The 21,560-nt window shown below is 38.8% G+C and overlaps 1 protein-coding gene across 1 annotated transcript in view; it reads left to right on the forward strand.

The window, feature by feature from the left end:
* The window catches only part of TCERG1L (transcription elongation regulator 1 like), a 303,390-nt gene that overhangs the window by 176,876 nt on the left and 104,954 nt on the right, over positions 1 to 21,560 (forward strand). Inside the window, exon 5 of the mRNA XM_074236291.1 lies at positions 15,675 to 15,800. Within this exon, the coding sequence (XP_074092392.1) occupies positions 15,675 to 15,800 (126 nt within the window). The remainder of the gene's footprint in view (positions 1 to 15,674; positions 15,801 to 21,560) is intronic.

Below are 21,560 nucleotides of genomic sequence, written 5' to 3' on the forward strand. Positions count from 1 at the left end.
CCATGTGTGTTCCTGGAGGGTAACTTTTATTCCAACACTTTTTAGTTTTATGGCCATTTCTTGACATTAGGAGAAATTGAATACCTGTTTAGCTTCAGCAATTCCACATTTTTGTAATAAGTGATGCTGGCAATGGGCCTGGTGCTTGTAAATCATGCTTCAAGAGGAGGCAGTCACTTTATTTCTTAATTGGATATGCTTTCTGAGAGAGGTTCTCAAAAGATGAGATCAGCCAGCTCAAATTAAAATTGGCTTCTATTGGTTTAAGGTAACTCATTTTAAAGTAGGAAGGGAAACAGAATAAGATTTGATCGTATGAGATGAAAAAAATATGATGGCTCAGAGAACAAGAGGGGATATTTAGCTGCAAGTCGATAAGGAGCAGAGTATCGAACTGTGGGCTGGGAGAATGTTTGAAATATGAAAGTTTCATCTATATTTTATTTTGAGACTTCATTTCTCCATCTGTAAAATGAAGAGATTGTGTTTCATGCCATTGGAGGGTTCTTCTTCCTCTTATAGCTTGTGACAGACAGATCTGGTAATGAGTTAGAAGAAAGAGGAAATGGTTTTTGACTTATTTATTGAAAATTGTATTTTATCTTTTCAAATTTCATGTAAAAATACTTAACAATATTCTTTTTGATAAGATTTTGAGATCTAAATTATTCTTCCTTCCTCCCTCCTGCCTCTTCCACTCTCCAAGATGGCATGCCATCTTATATAGGTTAGAGGTTCACAATATTATTAAACCTATTTCCACACTGGTTGTGTTGTAAAAGTAGAATCAGAAAAAAGAAATGACAAAGAAAGTAAAGGGTTGGCTTTGATCTTCATTCAGACTTCATAATGTGGATAACATTTTCCATCATGATATTATCTTGGATCATTGTGTTGCTGAGAAGAGTCAGTTTTGTCATAGTTGATATTTAATGAGACACTTTTCAAGAACAGTATATTTCTTCTAGGTTGGTTTTTTTTTTTTTGCAAGGCAAATGGGGTTAAGTGGCTTGCCCAAGGCCACACGGCTAGGTCATTATTAAGTGTCTGAGACCGGATTTGAACCCAGGTACTCCTGACTCCAAGGCCGGTGCTCTATCCACTGTGCCACCTAGCTGCCCCTAGAACAGTATATTTCAGTGTCCTGTGGGCATCAAGATTTTTAGTTCAGAGAGACATGATTCCACATTAACTTTAAATAGGTGGGCAACTTATAGAAACTGAGATTCAGTATCTTACTTTTGTTAGATATACCAAGAAAAGGCCAGAAAGAATATGTGTGAGTGACCTCTGGGATAAACTCTACTGCCTTCTAAAAGTCCTTTTCCAAGGGATAGTATTCTATGATCTAGAAGTCAAATTAAGACTGGTATAGTAGAGAAGAAATGTTCATTATTTTTGTTGATATTGTTTTGTCATCCGATAGTAACTCTTTTTTGAGCCTAAAGGAAGAAAGAATACTCTGAACCTCAGTTTCCTCATCAATGTAATGAAGATTAGTATGAATTTAGATTATGTTTTGATTGTTGTTACTTTCTTTGATGATGACCTCATTGATCTTTAGACAACCTTTAGCTGATTAACTCTAACCAGTACCCAACACTCAGACTCCTTTTTTTTGCCAAAGAAAATAAGATGACGAGAAACATTCTCTATCAAAATTGTTATAAAAATGAGTGCTTTGCAAAATGATAAGAATGCTGTGGTTTTCTGCTACTTTGAAATCGGATACTTCTGACTCCAGGGACGATGCTAAATTCACTGCGCCACCTAGCCACCCAAAATAATTATATTTTAAAAAAAATCACCTCAGGCTTAATATTTGGTAAAAACTTAGTAGACTTCTAATGTATACAGTGCCAAATAATGAGTACTGGGAGAGAGACCCACAGTAGGATTGCCATGATCCAGGTCAGGCTGCCCAGTGGGATGCCTTTAGACATCAGGGAAAAAGAATGTTCCTCCTTTGAAATTTCAAAGGTGAATTTGAATTCTTAATCTTATTTAAGATCTCTGCTTTCTGGTCATTTATCCTGACTCCTCTTTACCCTGATCCAGGCTGCTGTCAAACATAAGCACATTTGGGATGCATTGGGGAACTTTGGGAGTATGTAGTATCTTTATTGTTATAGGTTTAGAGACTTATTAGAGCTCTATCAACAGCTTGGGAATTGTTTTTTTTTTTTTCAAAATAAATGTTTTTCATTATTTTTAAATCACAAAGTGGATACAATTAATAGATAGAATCAAGATAAAATGTTCTTTAACAATGCCAACAGCAAAAAGGGGGGGATTATTTATTTATGTAACATACTGGAAACAGCTCCTGGGTTAGTCTGCCCTTAGACCTAATGAAGAAACTAAAATGAAGACAATTAAGAAATTACAATGACATTTTGTTCTCTTGATAAAATATAAGGAAAGCTATATTATTGTTTTAAGTAATTAATTACTCAGCTGTGTGATCTTGGATAAATCACATGTTCTCTCTGGATTTTGCTCTTTGATAAACTGAACAATTGGAGGTGATGCTCTCTAAACCTTTCCAATTCTTCTCTGATTTGATGCAGTTTAACCATTATTAGGTACCTATGAAATGCAAAGTTCTTCAGTGTTATAACCTGTTCTGGATGTGGTTCATGAAAATGGAAGGAAATATGGGGACCATAATGAAGACACCACTATCCTTGAAAAAATTTAAAAGGGAGTCAATAAAAGAATTAATCATTCTGATGCTGAAAGACCCCAGGGCCATGGGACCAGGAGACCATAGCCTGCTAGGAATAGGCAAATGTGATCTGATCATTTCCAATATTGGTGTTGGAAACCCCATAGCAGTATAGAACATTTGATTAATGTAGTTGCAAAGATGAGTAATAGAAATAAAAATATTTGAGTTATATGCATAGTCATATAGTTCCCAGACTGTTTGTTATGTTAGAACCATATATATGGTATGATTTACATTGACTACTTATAAACTTAGTATACTAATGAGACCAGAACAAGACACAATTATAATACTTTCTACCAAAAACTCTGTATCACAATACTTTCCATACAGTTGTGCTCTGAGCTTCTGGGGGAAGTGTATGTTGGGGGTCAGATCTGAATAAGCACATTCAAACTGACATGCAAATCAGATTTATCAAGATATTCTGATCAGAGTCAATCCAGGGAGGCTAGATAAGTGGAGATAAACACAGAGTAGATGCTGTCATTCAGCAAAGATAACTGTCCATCTCAACTTTGGCTATGGAATTTATATCCTGTGGCCCTCATTCTAAGTTGACTTTTAATAATTCACTACTACTGTCACACAGAATCATAGAATCTGAGATTGAGGATTAGAGGCCATTTAAACCAACTATCATCTTCCTAAACTGAGAATACTCAGGCCCAAAGAAATGTTTTTCCCTCTCTGAGGTTGAATGTTTGTCTCCCACCCAATGGACCCTGTTGACTGGACATTCCAGACTGTCTGACTACTATTTTAAGTCTCTTGCTGTGCTGGTTCTTGCCTCAGCCTCTCCAAAATCCTAAACCTAGAATCTTACCTTAAAACTGCAGAGAATCTTAGAAAGTATCTTCACTGATGAGTAAACTGAGACCCAGGGAAATGAAGGGCTTTCTTATGATAACATCTGCAATAAGTGATAATTTCAGATTTAAACCCAAAGCTTCTGACTTGCAATCCAGTGTGTTTGTTTTTCTCTCACTAGGCCATCCAACCTCCCACTGTTTACTCCATAAACCCTTATAAGAACCAGGATGAATAGTTTCTTGTTCCTGGTATTTTAAACAGGAAAAGAATTTATGCCTAGTCCTCAAGGACTCTGTAGTCTAATCAGAAATGGAAGATACAACTAGCATTTGAATTAGTATGATAAGAAAAAGAACCCAGAGGGGCAAAGGGGAGTCAGACAAAAGGTTGTGTAGGACAAGAAATATGAAAGAATATATCTGAGTTGGGAGGAAGGAAGTGGAAGACAGAAAGTGTCCCCTAGCAAAATCCTGAAGGCAGCAATGTGCTCCTACAGATGGAAGAAATGGAAATGGAGAGTGCCAATCAGGAAGCACCAATAAGGAAACTCCTTTGTTTCAGACTTCATGGGATCATCCATGCATGGGAAGACAATTTCTGGGACCTGAGAAGCTTCCTTCTGAAGTCCTGAATATAATATCACTCTGGTACTTTGGACAAGTCACTTAAACTGTCTGAGACTCACTGACTCTTAAATACTTCTCAATTGACGTAGAGTTAATTCATCTAAGGGCATAAAAAAAAACAAAAGAAAACAAACAAAAACAACATCAGCACTGTCTTGCCTAACTGGCACTTGCCTAAGCAGATCCATAGTAGAAACAGTAGATGACAGTTGGGGCACATTTTTGCCAAACATGGACAAGACAGAGAAAAAGAAATGGGCCACCAAAGAAGGCAGGATGAGTGCAGGGTAGAGTTCATTTTTCTAAGGAGCTAGAGAGGAAGACCAATCAGCTAGAGAGGAGGAAGAAGACTCCACAGAGATAAGATGGGAGGGAAGCTCCAATGGATGGTCCTGGACATTGGTCAGAGCAAGAAGTGACTCTTGGTTTTTGTACTTTTGCCTTAGCAAATTGGAACAAATTAATATTTCCATTAGAGAATGAAGCCTAACACTACACCCACACAATTCCTCTAAAGGATGTAACTTTTCACCTCAATTAGCAATAATGTGGGACCAAGGTCCATTATCAAAATCATCCACAAGTAGGGTGAGCATGCCCATGGCTTAATTAACATTTTCTTCTAACAATTGTCCAAATTGCTGAAGATGACATGGCAAGATATATGAATTATATCTTTTTTGAAGAATGACTAGTGCTATAATTTAGATTAAACATTTCAAATAATATGAAGTTGACTTTTTAAACTGTATTATTGGTTTGTTAACTTTTTAAAATCTTGAACAACTTACCCTGTTCCCTAAATATTCACATTAGGCCTTTTTTTCCCTAAAACTGATTCCTTGGTATGGATCTTGTCATTTCAGTTTAGATAAAGGTTAAGAGTAACATAGGCAAAAGATGAACTGTTTCTCTTGTTTTCAAAAATAAATAACAAGCCTTTGAAATGATAGCCTTAACAACCTAGGCTTAAGAAAGTCTCATTGTGCTCTGTTGACTTTGCTTAGGTAAGCGGCTATCTTCACTCATCATCCTTAGCTTTCAGGAAGCTAATGGTATTAGCAAGGGTCCTAAAACGTCATTAGCATTCACAGCATAGAAATAACAGTCCCAATTAATTCTGACACTGCAACCTCTTCTGTCTTCCTGTCCAAAGTTCTAGGAGAGGTGGCTCATTGAGCAAAGAGTAAGAACGGACAAGACTACCTCGGTCACCTAGGGGCAAGAAAAGGTGGGAAAGGATGCTGCTCTGGCTGAGTCAAGGGAAGGGGGAGTCATCCAATGGCAGACTGGCCAGCTGAAGAGGAGAGCCAGTCTATTGCCCAATCTCCTCCCTCTTCCTTCACAGGTTCTTGCAATAGATCTTGCAAACTGGAGACAGTGCTGAGGTTGTTTTTGTTTGTTTTCTTTTGTTTTTTTTGTTTTTTTATGCCCTTAGATGAATTAACTCTACGTCAATTGAGAAGTATTTAAGAGTCAGTGAGTCTCAGAGAGTTTAAGTGACTTGTCCAAAGTACCAGAGTGATATTATATTCAGGACTTCAGTTCAGGTCTAATACTTCTCTCTTACGTCTCACACTAATTCAATAATAAAAATTGACTCATGATTTCTAAAGACAGAGGACATCACCGACTAGCTACCCCTAATGGCTAAGAGGTGGAGTCTCTCCCTAATAGAAGATAAACTCTTGGAGGCCAGGGGCCACCTCATTTTTATTTTTACATCTCTAGTGCTTTGCACAGTGATACTGGATTGAGGTCCACTTGAAAGAGCCATGAAAGGACTATAAGCAGCTCCACTATCAGAGTTGAAATCACAAAACTGGGTTCTGATGTGACCTCCTTTGGCACATAGAAATTCTTCCTGTGATTCTTTGCAGAATTCATTCTAGCTTGTTGTCAGTTGTTCCATGGGTTCAACACCATTACAGGAGGCATTTGTTTCCTAGGAGAAGGCATAATAATGAGCTGAGTTTTGGGGATGAGAGGACAAGATCCAAGATCCCGCCACGTACCATACTGGATCTGCCAATCCTTTTGTGGCAGACAGTATGGCAGGTGGGGTCTATTTGGCGTTTTGTCTCCATATCCCTAAATCTCAGTACAATACCTTGCACCTAGCATATACTTCCTGAAGGTTCTTTAGATCAAACTGAAAACAATAGGGACATGGTGTCCTTAATTCTCCTGACTGAAGAATATCCCATAGGATCATACATCTAGAATTGGAACAGAGTTCAGTGGTCATCTGGTCCCCTCCCTCCTTTTGGCAAATGGACAAACTGGTTGAGTGATTTTTTCAAGGTGACACGGAATAAGCAAGAGTCTGAAATCTAACTTGGGTCTGTTGCTACTAAATCTACCCTGTTTCTTATGCACCATGTCATGATACCCAGTGTCTCTGGGGGAGAGAAAAAATGTTATAGACAGCACTAAATATTCATGAAGAGACTACAGAACAAGTGGACATAAGGGACTAGAATTTTATAGAAGAAGAAAAAACAAAGAAGAGTCATAGAAAAAATAATATGGCTTTAAATGGCATTCAGGGTTCTTCATGCTAAGTAACTGTGAGAGTAATAGGAAAAAGAGTAGGAAGGGGCCCTAGAGATGATCTAGCCCCATCCAATCATCTTCCACTTAGAGAAACTGAGTCCTGAGACTCTTCATGATCAGCCCACAGCCCTACAGATGACTCCTGATTGGAATTTTGATCCCTGGCCTCTGCCAGCAGATATGGCACTGTTTTTAATCTTTCTTGCTGCCTCAATTTATTGATGATCCATTTGGCACAGTAGGAATAGAAACAAGAAAATCTTCCTTATTAGACTTTTAGATAAAGGGTCTCCTCTCTCCCTCTCTCCCTCTCTCCCCCCCCCACTCATCTCCCTGTAACCAGATATTTTCTGGTCCTCAGAGGATTTTCTTTTAATTTCTGACTTCTTGAAAGAGAAATATACATTAAATTACCCTCATAGATGGCAGAGATATCTTTCATGTGACTTGCAAATGAACCATTTGACTTTGATAAAACCAAAGAATAGAAGAGTAACCCAGCTTTCCATCCCCCCTCCCCACTTCCCATGATGCAGGAGAACATGCCCTTAGCCTTGGAATTCCCATTGGTTTTCCTGTGTGTTTGTGTTGGGGGGAGTTGAATGAGGCACATCTCCTACTTTCTAATTATCCCTCAGGTGGTTAGCCAACAGAGACTTATAAAACACTTACTATGTGCTGAGGACTGTGTTAAGATCTATACATTAAAAAGACCAATAATAGAAATCCCTGACGTCCAGGAGCTTCCCATCTATCAGGGAAGATAAAGTACAAATTCCTAGATACTTTCAAGATACTGATAGAGTCAAAGGAAGGTTATCTCAGGGTGGGAGATATTCAGAGTTGAGAAAGGGAACAAGATGCTATCTGAGCTAAGGCTTGAAAGAAGCCAGTGAGTCTAAGGGGGAGAAGTGGGGAAGGAGAATACCTGGGGCATGAGAAAAGCCTGTCTAAAGGCCCAGACATGGAAGATTGAATGTTCTGGGCAAGGAGGAGCAAATAAATCAGTATTGTTGACTGGGGATTGTTTGGAGGACAGGAGCAACAACCCAGGACCAGTTATGCACACTCCAAAGATTTGGTCTTTGCTGTAGTAGAGAATTGAGTATAGGCAGATGACATGGTCAGACCTCAGCTTCAGGAAAATCCCTATTCAAATGAGTAGAGGATGTATCAGAAGAATGGACTTGAGGCTGAGAAAACAATCAATAAATAGAAGCCAACAAAGGAATCACAGTATTCTAGGGAGGATTAGGTGATTAGGTGATAGAAAGGGAGCAATGACCAGAAGTGATGATGGATTGGATCAGTTCTTACTTCATACTTAAACTTGAGCTCTGGGCAGTGAACTAGCAGAGCAGAGCATCCTAGACCTCTGAAAGACAAGCTGGCTTTGTTCTACCATTGAAAACTTGCTTGGAGTCTAATACCAAACCTATCCCACTGCTGAGTAGCATTAAAACTACCATTTGGACAATTAGTCCATTGAGAGAGAGAGAGAAAGGCTTGAATAAACCGCTTTGTCACTAGGTTGTCTCCAGGAACTCATAGGCTGGCATTGCCCAGTGTTTCTGGAGAGCCATGGAGCCTCCTTCATATGAAGGGAAACCATGTCCAAGGCCAAGGTCAGCATCCCAACATCACCCAAAGTCCTGGGTGATGTTCAATCAGAGTGCAGGATGAAATGGTTCCTGAAAAGGCAAATGAGAAGTGTATCTTTGCACAATACTCCCCTCACTATCATTAGCACAATGTGAAAGTCATGGCATCAGGTATATGATGACACGATCCTCTTCAGTTACAAAGGATGAACATCAAACTTCAAACCCTAAAGGTGCTAATGTAGCCCACCCCCCCCCCCAAGGAAAATACTATTTGTTGGCTTGAACTTTATTTATCTCTTGCAACATTTTACCATCCTATAACATCTGCTATGCCCCAAAGGTTATCAAACTGTGCATACTCTTTAACCCAGCAATACCCCTCCTGGCTCTGAATCCCAAGGAGATCATCAAAAATGAAAAGGGATCCACATGTCCAAAACTATTCGCAGCACTTCTTTTTATGGTGGTGAAGAACTGGGAAATTGAGGGAATGTTCATCAGTTGGGGAATTGCTGAACAAATTGTGTTATGTGAATATGATGGAATACTGTTTGAGAAGAAATCATGGACAGACAGACTTCAGACAAATGTGGAAAGACTTGCATCAATGAACCTGAGTGAAGTGGGCAGAATCAGGAGAACAGTACATCTTTACACCAACGTTGTATGGTGGTGAACCATGATGAACTTCTCTCTCCTCAGTAATACAGTGATCAAGCAGGAATCACAAAGACTTGTTCTGGAGAAGGCCAACCTCCTCCAAGAAAGAAGTATGGAATCAGAATGCAGAAATTTCATTTTTTGGTTTTTCTTTTATTTTTTCTTTTTCTTCTGGATTCTTCTTTCACTAATATAGGAATGTTTACCTCTGTTCATGCATGCCTAATCTCTATTAGATCACTTGCTGTCTTGGGGAGAGGAAAGGGAAAAAGAAGAAGGGAGAAAATTTTACAAAAAACGTATGTTGAAATATAGATTGTGAAAAAAATAAAAGAAAAAAACTGAAGGAAAAAACACTTTAAAGTTCTAAACAGATTCCCTCTCTTCCTCCATCCCTCCCGTGGCTCCATTAAAAAAAAAAAACTAAAAAAAATTATTTGTTTTTTTGTCAAGGGTAACCCAGTCTCCCAATTTAAGATTCTATCCTTTAGGGCTTCTATCTGCCTTAAGTTAATTTGTATCATATGCATCTATTTTTACCATGTGACTGGAACAGCTTGTTTCCTGAAAATAAAGACAATGCCCCAAAGATTGGGAGATTAAAAAAACAAAACTGTCCATTCATTCCACCCTCCAGGAAGAGAATGCCTCTATTCATTTTATTAGATTGAAGCAGGAAAATGAATCTATTAAGTAAGGGCTGCCTTTCCCTATGGAGAGATCCTTTGCTAAGGGAAAAGATAAAACTGTGGGTGTACATGACTCATGATGTTAGCTGTCAGTTAATAGGTAGAGACACTCAGGAGGATATTTTTTCCTAAATCAATCCTTCCTTTTCCTTCCAAAGCTACATTTAGTTAAAGGAAATGTACCTAGTTCCCTGGATGTCCGCTTCTCTCCATTTCAGTGGTCATGGCCCTCGTCCAGGCCCTCAGCACCTGCACCCTTCCTCTATCCTCCTAATGGACTGGCTTGCTAGAGCTCTCTCCCTCTCTAACCCATCAGCCAGACAACTTGGTTGGAGAGTAACAATTCTCCATAAGAAACTTCTATTCTCTTTACACAATTCTCCTGTTGTAACCGTGTCCTCATAATAAGCACTGGAAACGTTGTTCTCCCCATTTTAAACATGGGGAAAGTGGGGGCACAGTGGATAGAGCACTGGCCCTGGAGTCAGGAGGACCTGAGTTCAAATGTGACCTCAGACACTTAATAATGACCTGTGTGACCTTGGCAAGTTGTTTAACCCTATTGCCCTGCAACAACCAACAAAAAAATGCAAAAACTGGCATTCTGAGTAGCCCAATAATTTACCCAGAGGGATACAGCCCATCAACATCACAACCTGAATTTCAGCCAGCTAGGTGGTGGTAAACTAATGCCCAGTGGATAGATCTGGAGTTAGGAACATCAGAGTTCAAATCCAGCCCAAGAAACTTTCTTAGCTGTGAGCCCCTATGCAAGTCACAACTTTTGACTGCCTCTGTTTCCTCATTTATAACCTGAGGATTCTCACAGCATTGGCTTGCAAGATTATTGGGAGGATCAAGGACATGCTATTTGTGAAATGCTTATATGTTTTGTCCCATTGCTTATAAAGTTCTCTCTCTCTCTCTCTCTCTCTCTCTCTCTCTCTCTCTCTCTCTCTCTCTCTCTCCCTCCCCCATCTACTAAGCCTCCTTTGTGCCAACTGTCATATATGTGTTGATGGTTCCCAGATCTGCATTTCTAGCCATCATCTTGCTTTTTAAAAATTTCTTTATTTTTTATTTATTTTTGCAAGGCAAATGGGATTGAGCAGCTTGCCCAAGGTCACACAGCTAGGTAATTATTAAGTGTATAAGGCCGGATTTGAACTCAGGTACTACTGATTCCAGGGTCAGTGCTCTAACCACTGCATCACCTAGGTGCCCCTATCCATCACCTCTCTTAAAAGCTTCACATTTCTACCTAGAATTTCCATAGATGTCTCCACTTTGATGTGTCCAAAATAAAACTAAAATCTACCCCCCCCATGGCTGCTGATGGGACCATCATCTTTCTAGTCATCTCAGTTTTCACCCTTAGAGGTCTTGCTAGGATTTCCTCTCCCCCAGGCCACTACCTCTCTCACCCATGGCAGCAGAAATGATAATAACTAGCATTTATGTATTTCTTTAGCAGGTATAAATCACTTTACCTAACCTATCTCATTTCATTTTCCAAACAACTCTGTGAGGTTAGTGCCATTATTTTTCTCATTTCATGGACAGGGAAAGGAAGGCTAAGGGGGATTAAGTGGCTTACTCAGGGTCACATAGCTAGTTAGTGATGGAGGCAGAATTCGAAATGAGGCCTTTTCTCTTCCAAGTTCAGGAATATATTGAATAGGTCACTAAAAAGAACTTAGAAATCTTATCAATTCTGCCTCCCCCACACTTCTCATATCCAGGCCTTTCCCTCCACTCACAAACTCCCAAGACATTCCATTCCATTATTACCCTTCACTTGGAAAATTACAGCAGCCTGTTTATTAGACTCCTTAATTCATAACCCGTTTTTCATTTAGTCATTAAAGTGATTTTCCCAAAGTACAAGTCTGACCCTGTCACTGCCCTAGTCTGTAAACTCCAGTGGTTTTCTATCACCTCCAGAAGCAAATACAAAATGCTCTTTGACTCTCAAAGCCCTTATCACCTAACCACTTCCTATCTTTCCATTATTCTTGCACCTCTGCCCTGGTTTTCTCTTTAATCCTGTGACATTGGCCTCTCAACTGTTCCACAAACAAGACTCTCCATTTCTTGACTCCCAGTAGTTTCTTTGGCTGCCAAAATGACCTGGGAGACTCTCCCTCCTCTACTCAGATGATTGACTTCCCCGTCTTCCTTTAAATTCCAACTAAAATTCCACCTCCCATAAGAAGCCTTTCCCAATCTCCCCTGATTCTAGTGGCTTGTTATTGTTGCTGCTGTTGTTCTTCAATCATGTCCAACTGGTAATGATCTGATTTGGGGTTTTCTTAGCAAAAAATAGTGGAATACTTTGCCATTTCCTTCTCCAGTCCTTTTTTGCAGTTGAAGAAACCAAGGCAAACAAGGTTAAGTGACTTACACAAGGTCACACAGACAGTCATTGTCTGAGTCCAGATTTCAACCCCAGGTCTGTTGCTCTGTCTACTGCACTGTCAAGTAGCCTGTGATTCCAATGCCTTCCTTCTATTAATTATTAGACATGTACAAAGGACTCAAAGAGAACTAGCACTTCTGGAATGAGGGTTTGCCAAGGCTTTTTCGAACTCCTCACCCACCTTGGGGTTCTACTTGGTACTCAGCTGTCACCTGTGGCTCCAAGAAGCTGAGCAGGCCCATTGGCCACACTTGTGTAACTCATCTTGGCCAATGGGCTAAACCAAGTTGTAGGTAGCCAATGAACCCCAAACCTATCAGTGGGTTGATGACGTGTCTGTCTACTCCAGGTAGAACAGGACATCCCTTGGTGAATAGGGTGGATGAGCAAATTTGTTACAACTTCCATGAAGGCACTCGAAGGGGAGTGCTTTGGAGCTCTTAGAGCTTGGATGGACATTGAAGATGCCACGGTCAATGACTGCATCCAAGGCTATGCCCATCTTGACTTTCTCTTGCCACTGGCCTTTGTCATTGGAAGAGAGAGTGAGGATGACAGCTTTGTGTAGTAACTCTGTCTCCCTTAAATCCAATTCACTCATGAGTCAAGGCATCACCCTGAAGTGTCATGATTCCTCTTTGAAAATGAAGGACAAATCACAACAATTTCTGTTTCTCCAGTGTAGAGATTGTGCACCCAAATGTCTCTGCTTCTTGCTTCACCCATTAGATTGTGATCTACTGGAGGACACTGACCACCCTTTGCCTCTGTGTGCATCCCTGGAATACAGCGGGTGATTTAATAACATTGAATGATTTAGCAATGGATACTCATTGACTAAATTGTCAGAAGATTAATCAAGCAAACTGTCAAGGGGTTCAACCCCGGACTGACTGTGGGGAAGTGGGGCAAGAAGACAGGAAACTAAGTTTTAGGATGCTTGGATCTAGTCTAGTGGAGTTTAGTCTGGTCTACACTGCTGAAGCCCAGACTATTGGAAATACTGAGGGAAGGAGATAATGAGCCATCCCTCCAAAGCTATAAGCCTTTCTTGGTCTCTGCTACCACCGTCATTCCAAACACAAAAATTCATGATGATCTTTTTTCCCTCTTCACAAAATATTCTTGAAAATATTTTCTATATGTGTTGTGTGGAATGTATCTGTATATTTACATGTTCAGTCCCTCAGGAAAACATAAGCTCCTTGAAGGCTTATAATCTTTGTATCTCCATTGCCTGGCAAAAGTCCAACCACACATTATTTTGTTTATTTTGTTTGTTTGTTTGTTTGTTTTTTGCAAGGCAAGGTGGTTAAGTGGCTTGCCCAAGATCACACAGCTAGGTCATTAGTAAATATCTGAGGTTGGATTTGAATTCAGGTCCTTCTGACTCCAGGGCCGATGCTCTATCCTCTGTTCCATCTAGCTGCCGCATACAATATTGCATTAATGAATGCTTATTAATTGAAGGATGAAATAAACAAATGCCTATTGTTTAACAAGTTATTGGTTCAGTTACCCAACAATCTCTCGTGTGAGTGGTTGCCTTCGCTCTTACAGATGGCAGCCCTTCTACACTCTAGCAGACCATCATCCAGAGAGATTGTAGCCCCAAAGTTTCTTGAATACTGTATTTATTTCCATTTATGTAAGATGCCTTGCTGTACTTTTCGAGATTGTTTCTAGAATACTACATAGTGCATAATCTTAGATGGTGCAGTGGGATAAAATTTTGAATTTGATATCAAAAGGACCTGAATTCAAATTCTGCCTCAGACTAGTAACATGTGTTAAGTGTGTGACCTTAGGCAAGTCACTTAGCATCTTTCAGCCTCAGTTTCCTCATTTGTAAAACAAGAATAATTATCTCACCTAGCTTGTTTTGAGTTTCAAATGAGTTAACATGTAAAGAGCTTTGCAAGACTACAATGCTCTATAAAGGCTTATTATTATTGAATGGGTGGGTTCAGCATGGGACCACCAATCAGTGTTTGCATTAGATGAGCAGAGGTCCTCAGGGTCCAAGGCCACCCAAATTATCCAAGTGGGGATCACAAGAGGGGAACATCTCTGAAGAAATTTAAAAACTAAAGCAAAAAGAAATGCAGACATGCATGCAAAGCTCTGTTGACACTTGGGATGTGAGAGGCATCTGCCACATGGGCAGGCTCAGCATGATGGCACCGAAAGTCTGGCATTCCTTGTCTTGGGTCTTGTTGAAGTTCTTCTCTGAGGTTGTGGCCAATAGGACTTCCAAGCCACACTCTTTTCACCATTCTCTGTCCAACCTCCTCAGTCTTAGTGCGGCATTGGGAGAAACTAATTAACATATTTGGAGATTTATTTATATTTTTTTGCCTTTTAATGAAGATAATAAAGATTTTGGAAACTGCTTTTAGCTCATGTCTTGTCATCCTCCCTGTCTTACAGCATCAGTAGAAAATCCCCTTTAATCTCTTGCTAATATAATTAGTTTAATGATCTTGTTTTAAATGAATAATCCCCTTACAATAAAATAGGCAATAAGGAGGCATGCACATCATCCCTTCTTAGAGCCCCTTCTTGCCTGATACCCAACAGTAGCTCATGGCCCAGACCCTGTGTACCAGCAGCTCACTTTCCAAAGACAGTTTCCAAGCAGCTGACTAGCCCTCAGTCACCCATCAGTGTTAGAACTGAGCAAGGGAGATCATGGCAGATGGGAGAGACAGAGAGACAGAGAGACAGAGAGAGAGAGAGAGAGAGAGAGAGAGAGAGAGAGAGAGAGAGAGACAGAGACAGACACAGACACAGACACAGACACAGAGACAGAGACACAGAGAACAGAGAACAGAGACAGACAGACAGAGAGAGACACAGAGAACAGAGACAGACAGAATTTAGAGCCTATACCAAATTGCTTACTTTCTCAATGGGGGATGGGGTAGAGAGGGATGAATGGAGAGAATTTGGAACTCAAAGTTTCAAAACCAAATATTGAGAGAAATAAAGAGGGACAGAGACAAACCTGAGATAGAGAGAGGACACATATACACAGGAGTCAGAGAGAGAAAGAGACAAGAGAGGTGACAGAGAGGCAGAGGCAGAGACAGAAGAGTTAATATTTTGTTCAAGAACATGGAACCTTCTTAGATTAAAAATGCCCTTCTCCCCAGACAAGAGAAGAAGAGGAAACAGTGTTTAAAGTCTAGCATGAAGGACTTTAGCTAGGACAAAATGTTGGAATGTAAAGTTAAAAAGGAAGGAATGGAGAAGTGTCTTTGTGTGTTTGTGTGTGTGTGTGTGTGTGTGTGTGTGTGTGTGCATGCACAGATATGGTCCATGTGGAAAACCTGCTTCCCAGGGTTGCTGGATTCCTGCCTGCATGAAAAACTCAGAGAGAAGCACTGGGATGGGGGCCAGGGGCTGGCCATGAGCCAGGCCAGAGGGAGTTCTGGGCGATCAGGAGATAATAGGGAGGCCAGACCATGAGGTGGATCAATCTTTTTGACTGCCTACCTGCTGCCCTGGCCTACCTGGGAAGGGACCATCTCTGGTAGGAGTCCTAACAACCTATGCCCTTGTGTCTGTGTCCAGGGTCACCATCTGCACTGGAGAGCCGCCTGCTGCCTCTGCTCCCTGCTCAACTCACAAGAGTCACTACTGTGTCGACTCCGGCTGTGACCCTGATGACAGCCAATCTCATGGAGCAGCCATCACCAGGTAGGCCAAGATTCTTGAGCCCTGTGGTACCATTATTCTTAAGAGGATGGAGCTCCCACCTTTGGTCCTATCTGGGGCAGAGTCCTGGTGAGGAGTGTCTTTGGTCTATGAGTCCCAGTTGGGGTGGTCAGCTCAGCCATCAAGGAATGGGCTGGAATGAGTTTGATGAGCTTCTGGGCCTTTTCCCCCTTCCCATTTTCCATGCTAGGAGATAGTACAGGGCATTTCAACTTTTGGAACACCTGGGTCTTTGCCATTCTAGAGATTGATTTCTTTTGGGGGGGGGATCTGCTGCCACGTGGCTCTATAATGATCTCATTTGCTGAATATCCTTCAACATGCCTACAGAGTAAGTCAGCTTCCTGGGGAAATCAGCATCCTCGGGAAAGCCTAGCAGAAGGATTCCACATTGAAATCTCCCTCTAGCTTAGCATCCTGGTAACTGCCTTCATTATGGACACCGGGAGGGAGGAAGATGCTGTCTACTAGTGACTTAGATATTTCTAGGGCAGCTTGTGGGAAAGAATGAATAGAAGACAACAGAAATCTTTCTACACATGATTGTGATTGAAGAGGTAGAGAGATGGGGAATCTGGTAGAGCATTATACTAGAATTCCAAGTTCCTCATTTCTCCATTCCAATCTTTTCCTTGCTACAATATTTTATGTGCATTTATGATGTACTTCCCTCCTCTGGAAACTGAGGAAGTAGACTTAGATTATTTTTATTTAATTATGTATTTCCCAATTACATAAAAAATTAAAAATATTTTTGAAATTAAATTTTTTGAAATTTTTGAAATTTTAAAAAATTTGAAATTATTGAAGTTTTAAAATTTTTAAAATTTTGAGTTTCAAAATCTTTCCCTTCATGCTATCCTTCCCCCATCTTGAGTTGTCTAATAGTATTATATCATTATACATGATAGGTTATGCAAAATATATTTCCATATTAACCACATTGAGAAAGAAAACAAAAGAATTAAAAAAATTGCTTCAATTTGCATTCAGTTCTCCCTCCAGAAGTAGATGACATTTTTCATCACGGGATCTTAGGAACTGTCTCAGGTCATTGTCTTGCTTGTAGTAGCTGAGTCTTTGTCTGTTTTCATTGATTTCTTTGGGATACAGACCTAGTGGTGGCATTGCTTGTAAAATGGAATATACAGTTTTATAACCTTTTCAGAATTATTCCAAATTGTTTTCCAGATGATTTGCCTAGTCCTCAACTCCACTTTTCCTTTTGGCATTTTCTTTTTTTTTATTTTAACACAATTGATCAGTTAATTTATTATAAAATTGTTTTAATTTCCATTTCTCTAATAAGTAGTTCTTTAGAACATTTTTTCATATAACTATCACTAGTTTTGATTCCTTCTTCTGAAAATTGCCTTTTCATAGCCTTTGGCTGTTGAGCACAGGATGACTTTTATTTTTAAAGATCAGACCTTTTTCATTGCATATTTAAAAATATGAAACCTTTATCAGAAGGACTTGTTCTAAATTTTTCTAGTTTTCTGCTTCTATGTAATCTTGAATGCATTAGATTTATTTATGCAAAAGCCTTTTAACTTTAGGTAGTCAAAATAATCCACTTTGCATCCTATAATTCTCTCTCTCTCTCTCTCTCTCTCTCTCTCTCTCTCTCTCTCTCTCTCTCTCTCTCTTTCTTGTTTAGCCATAAATGCTTCCATTATCCAAAGATCTGACAAGCAAATTTTCCATTTGTTCCAAATCATCATTAATGATGCTTCTATCATGTTGAAATCATTTATATGTTATTGGGTGGTCTATGCCTGGTTTCAGCTAAATTATTTCCAGCTTTTTAGTAATTTTTGTTAAATGTTGAGTTTGTACCCCCAAACCATGTATCTTTGGGTTTTTCACCTACTATCTCATTATGGTCATTTATTACTGTGTATTTAGTATCTATTCTATTCTATGAGCCCACCATTCCATTTTTTAAAGTGCCAGATTGCTTTGATAATAACCACTTTGGAATACAGTTTAAAATATGAACTACTTTTCTTGGCATGTTTTCAATTATTCCTGTAAGATTCTTTACCTTTTTTTTTCTTCCAGATTAATTTGATCACACTGTTTTCTAGCTCCATTAAATAGTTCTTTGGCAGTTTGATCCAAGATGATTTCTAAGGTCTCTTTGGGATCCATTACCTTTCAAGAGATACTATGATGTGATCCCCTAGCATCAATCCTGGATAAAAATAGTCAAGTGTTTTCTTTGTCCTACTTTCTTCCTTCTTTATATGGTCTCCCTGAACTATCTCATAAGAAAATTATTGCTGTTTTCATTCATCTATGTTTCAGTCATGTCCAATCATGACCCCATTTAGAATTTTCTTATCAAAGATACAGGAATGTTTTGCCATTTCCTTCTCCAGCTCATTTTGTAGAAGACAAAATTAATCAAATAGAATGAAGTACCTTGTCCAAGATCACACAGCTAGTTAGTGTCTGAGGCCAAATTGGAATTCAGGAAGATAAAACTTCCTAACTCTAGGTCTGATACTCTATCCATTGAGTGACCAATTTGTGCCCATATATGTCACCAATTGGTTTTTGGTTTTTTGATACTACCTAGAGGTTCATTTGAGGACAATAACATCATCTAATAAACAAAGGTCAAACTAATTCTAAGGAAGGAGAAAGGAAGAAATGAAAAAATTATAATTATAATTGAAATGACTTATTTGACTTGGTTAAAGAAGCTATTAATCCGGGGAAAATAAATAGGGAATAAGAAGTAAAAAAGCATACATCAATAAAATTGTCTAATTTTGTATGACTTTAAGTCATGTAAATCAACCAAATAAGAAGACAAAGGAAGGCTAAAAATCTCAGCCATCAAAATGTTGTTCTTGATTTACTGTAGAAAACTTTAGAAATCAAGAGCAACACTAGTCTAAATTGGAAACTCCCTTGGAATGTCTGCTGTAACAGTGAAAAGTAAAGAGAATGAGATTCCTGAAAAACTTTGATAAGTGGTGCACAAAACCAGAAAATTTTGTCAGTACTCACGGAAATATCTTGAAGGAAATTCATAAATTGGTAGGAGCTAGCAAAGATCTATTAATGTTAGAAGTATAACTAATTGCTATCTCCATTGATAAGTGCTGTCACATCATTTCTAATACCATATTTCAAGAGGAAATAGAAATAGACTAGAAGAAATGTCTTTGGGGAAGATAAACAAATGACAAAACTAATAATAACATCAACAAAGAACAAAAATAGCAGTTGTGCTATAAAAAAGGAGGACTGTGTTGGAGGAGACACAATTGTGAGACTACAAGATTTCCAAGTGACTTTGGCTGGATCTTGACACAGTCAAAAAAACAGCTCTGACTCAGCAATCAAAGACTCTTCATTTCAATATTTCCTGTGCCATAGGAGGCAATTTATTGTATCTTCCTGAGCCCTGGTTTGCCCCTGTGTAAAGTGAAGGGTGTGGAACAAATTGTTCACTGAGAACCCTTCCAAGTCTAACTTGGTGATGGAATGAGTTCCATGTATTGCCTAGTTCTGCAAATACTTAAATAAGGACAATATATTTGACGAGTGATCTAGGCTTTTCTGGAAATCTGAGATTGTCCTTTTGGATCCTGTTAATTGTTAGAAGGATCTGCCTTCTCAGCCTAAAATGTTTTATTGTAACATCACAAATGGAAACCATCACTGTGGCATCTAATGACATTGTTTGTTTGTATGTGTGCATGTCTGTGTGTGTGTGTGTGTGTGTGTGTGTGTGCATGCGTGCATGTGTGTGTGTGTGTGTGTAGGATCCAGTCTACTTGAATATCTCCCATCTTGATTTAGGTACAAACAAAAATGATAAGCCAGGACATTACCCTTTGGAAAACTTCCAATTTTAAAGTGTTTTCTTCTTTTTCCTTTCTTTTTTACTGACATCTACCTTCTTCAATTACTTTTTTTTTGGGGGGGGAGGCAATGGACTCATCCTGTTTTCCTGTGCAACCAAATAGAATAAATTCATTATATTTTCTTGTTGATTTTTTTCTACTTTTGTCAAACCTTTTCCCCGACGTGCCCAGAACTGAACACAAGGTTCCACGTGAGAAGCTTTTACTTAGGACAGAAACAAGTTGAATGATCATCTTGACTGTTCAAGCCACCAGATCAGACAGTCTAAGAATATTTGCTTCAATCTGGGTGCTACCATGGATATGATCCTGGCATTCCCTAAAAGCCTTATATCATCATCAGAAAATCTGTCTATGAATGTCCCACTCTAAGCTTGTGGGGTGTGGGTGACTGAACCTTGTTACACTCACACATTTTTTTGAGGCATTCTCATCTTCCCTTGTTTCTCATGGTTCTGTTTGAATCTTGACAGGCTTCTTTTCGGTGAATTAACCCTCCTCACTTTGTGAATCCAAATAATTGTTAGCCATGTTACTTATAGATTGATCCAAATGATTGAAAACAATTATATATATAACACAATATCATTCCCTGTTTACTGGAACACCACAATGGAAACCCCCTTCCACATTCAGCCTAAAACATTAGTGAGTACAATTCAGAATCAGTCATTCCAGTGATTCTGAAACTAAGTGTTGATATAACTAAACATCCTGCCTTCATATCATTCAGAAGAATAGCATGAGAGACATTAATAAATGGTTTCTTAAAATCTAGATAATTTACATCTAAAGTATTTAAAAAACTTTGAGGAGTAAATTCCAAAATTGTCTGCAAAAGGAGAAAATCCAAGTGGTTAGAAAAAAATGGTTTGAAAGTAAATATTGCATCTAAGATATAACCAAGAAAACAAAATGATCTTTTTGCAGTAATTTAATGACAGAAGTAGCTTTTGGATGACTTTGTAATTATAAATATCTTTGAGCATGACCTGGGAATGTATCCTGACAGAACATTTGTATGATCAAGGTCAGTGTCCATCATAGAAGCCAAATGGAAAAGGCTTTTCCCATAGACACAAGGAGCTGGGACCAAGGCTCACATTCATTTTCTGCAGCTATCTGTGAAAGGACAAGTGATGCTTTGACTGTTATGTCAAGTGTCCAGAGAAAGTTATGTGTTAGAATTTATAAAATAAGAAAACAGACAAGGGTGTTATCAGTATGGTTGGCAGGGATATCCAGATAAATGTGATCACAAATGCATCCAATTCTTCAGCATAAAACAGGCATTTTGTTTTTTCCTTTTCTTCTCTTTTCCCCTCTCCTCTTTTCCCCAACTGAAATAATAATTGAGCAGCCATTTAATAACCAAAGATATGAACCATAAGTGATATTGTTAGAGATTCATCAATGAATTTTCATGTTCAGAGTTGTAGAATTACCTTAATCATTATATATATATACACATCAATGTTATTGATTGTAGAGCATATATATATATATATATACATATATATATATATACACACACACATATATATATACATATATATATATATATGCTCTACAATCAATAACATTGATGTTCTTGTCATTTTTTATTTATCTGTACAATGCATGATTTTGTAAGTATTTTCCATAATTTTGATTGGCCATTTTGTTAACATAGAGTTGGGCAAAATAGCTACTAATTATTGTTTTAATTGTATTTTCCCTATTCATTTTTGAAACTAGAAATTTGGTTTTCTACTTCTTTGCTTTAAAAATCAGATTAGTCTATTGATTTTAGTGCATATCTCCCCCCCACATGCACATATAAAAATCTTTTATTTCTTTACTTATTTTTTTTGCTTTT

This window comes from Macrotis lagotis, chromosome 4 (genome assembly GCF_037893015.1).
Source record: "Macrotis lagotis isolate mMagLag1 chromosome 4, bilby.v1.9.chrom.fasta, whole genome shotgun sequence".
Lineage (NCBI taxonomy): Eukaryota > Metazoa > Chordata > Mammalia > Peramelemorphia > Peramelidae > Macrotis > Macrotis lagotis.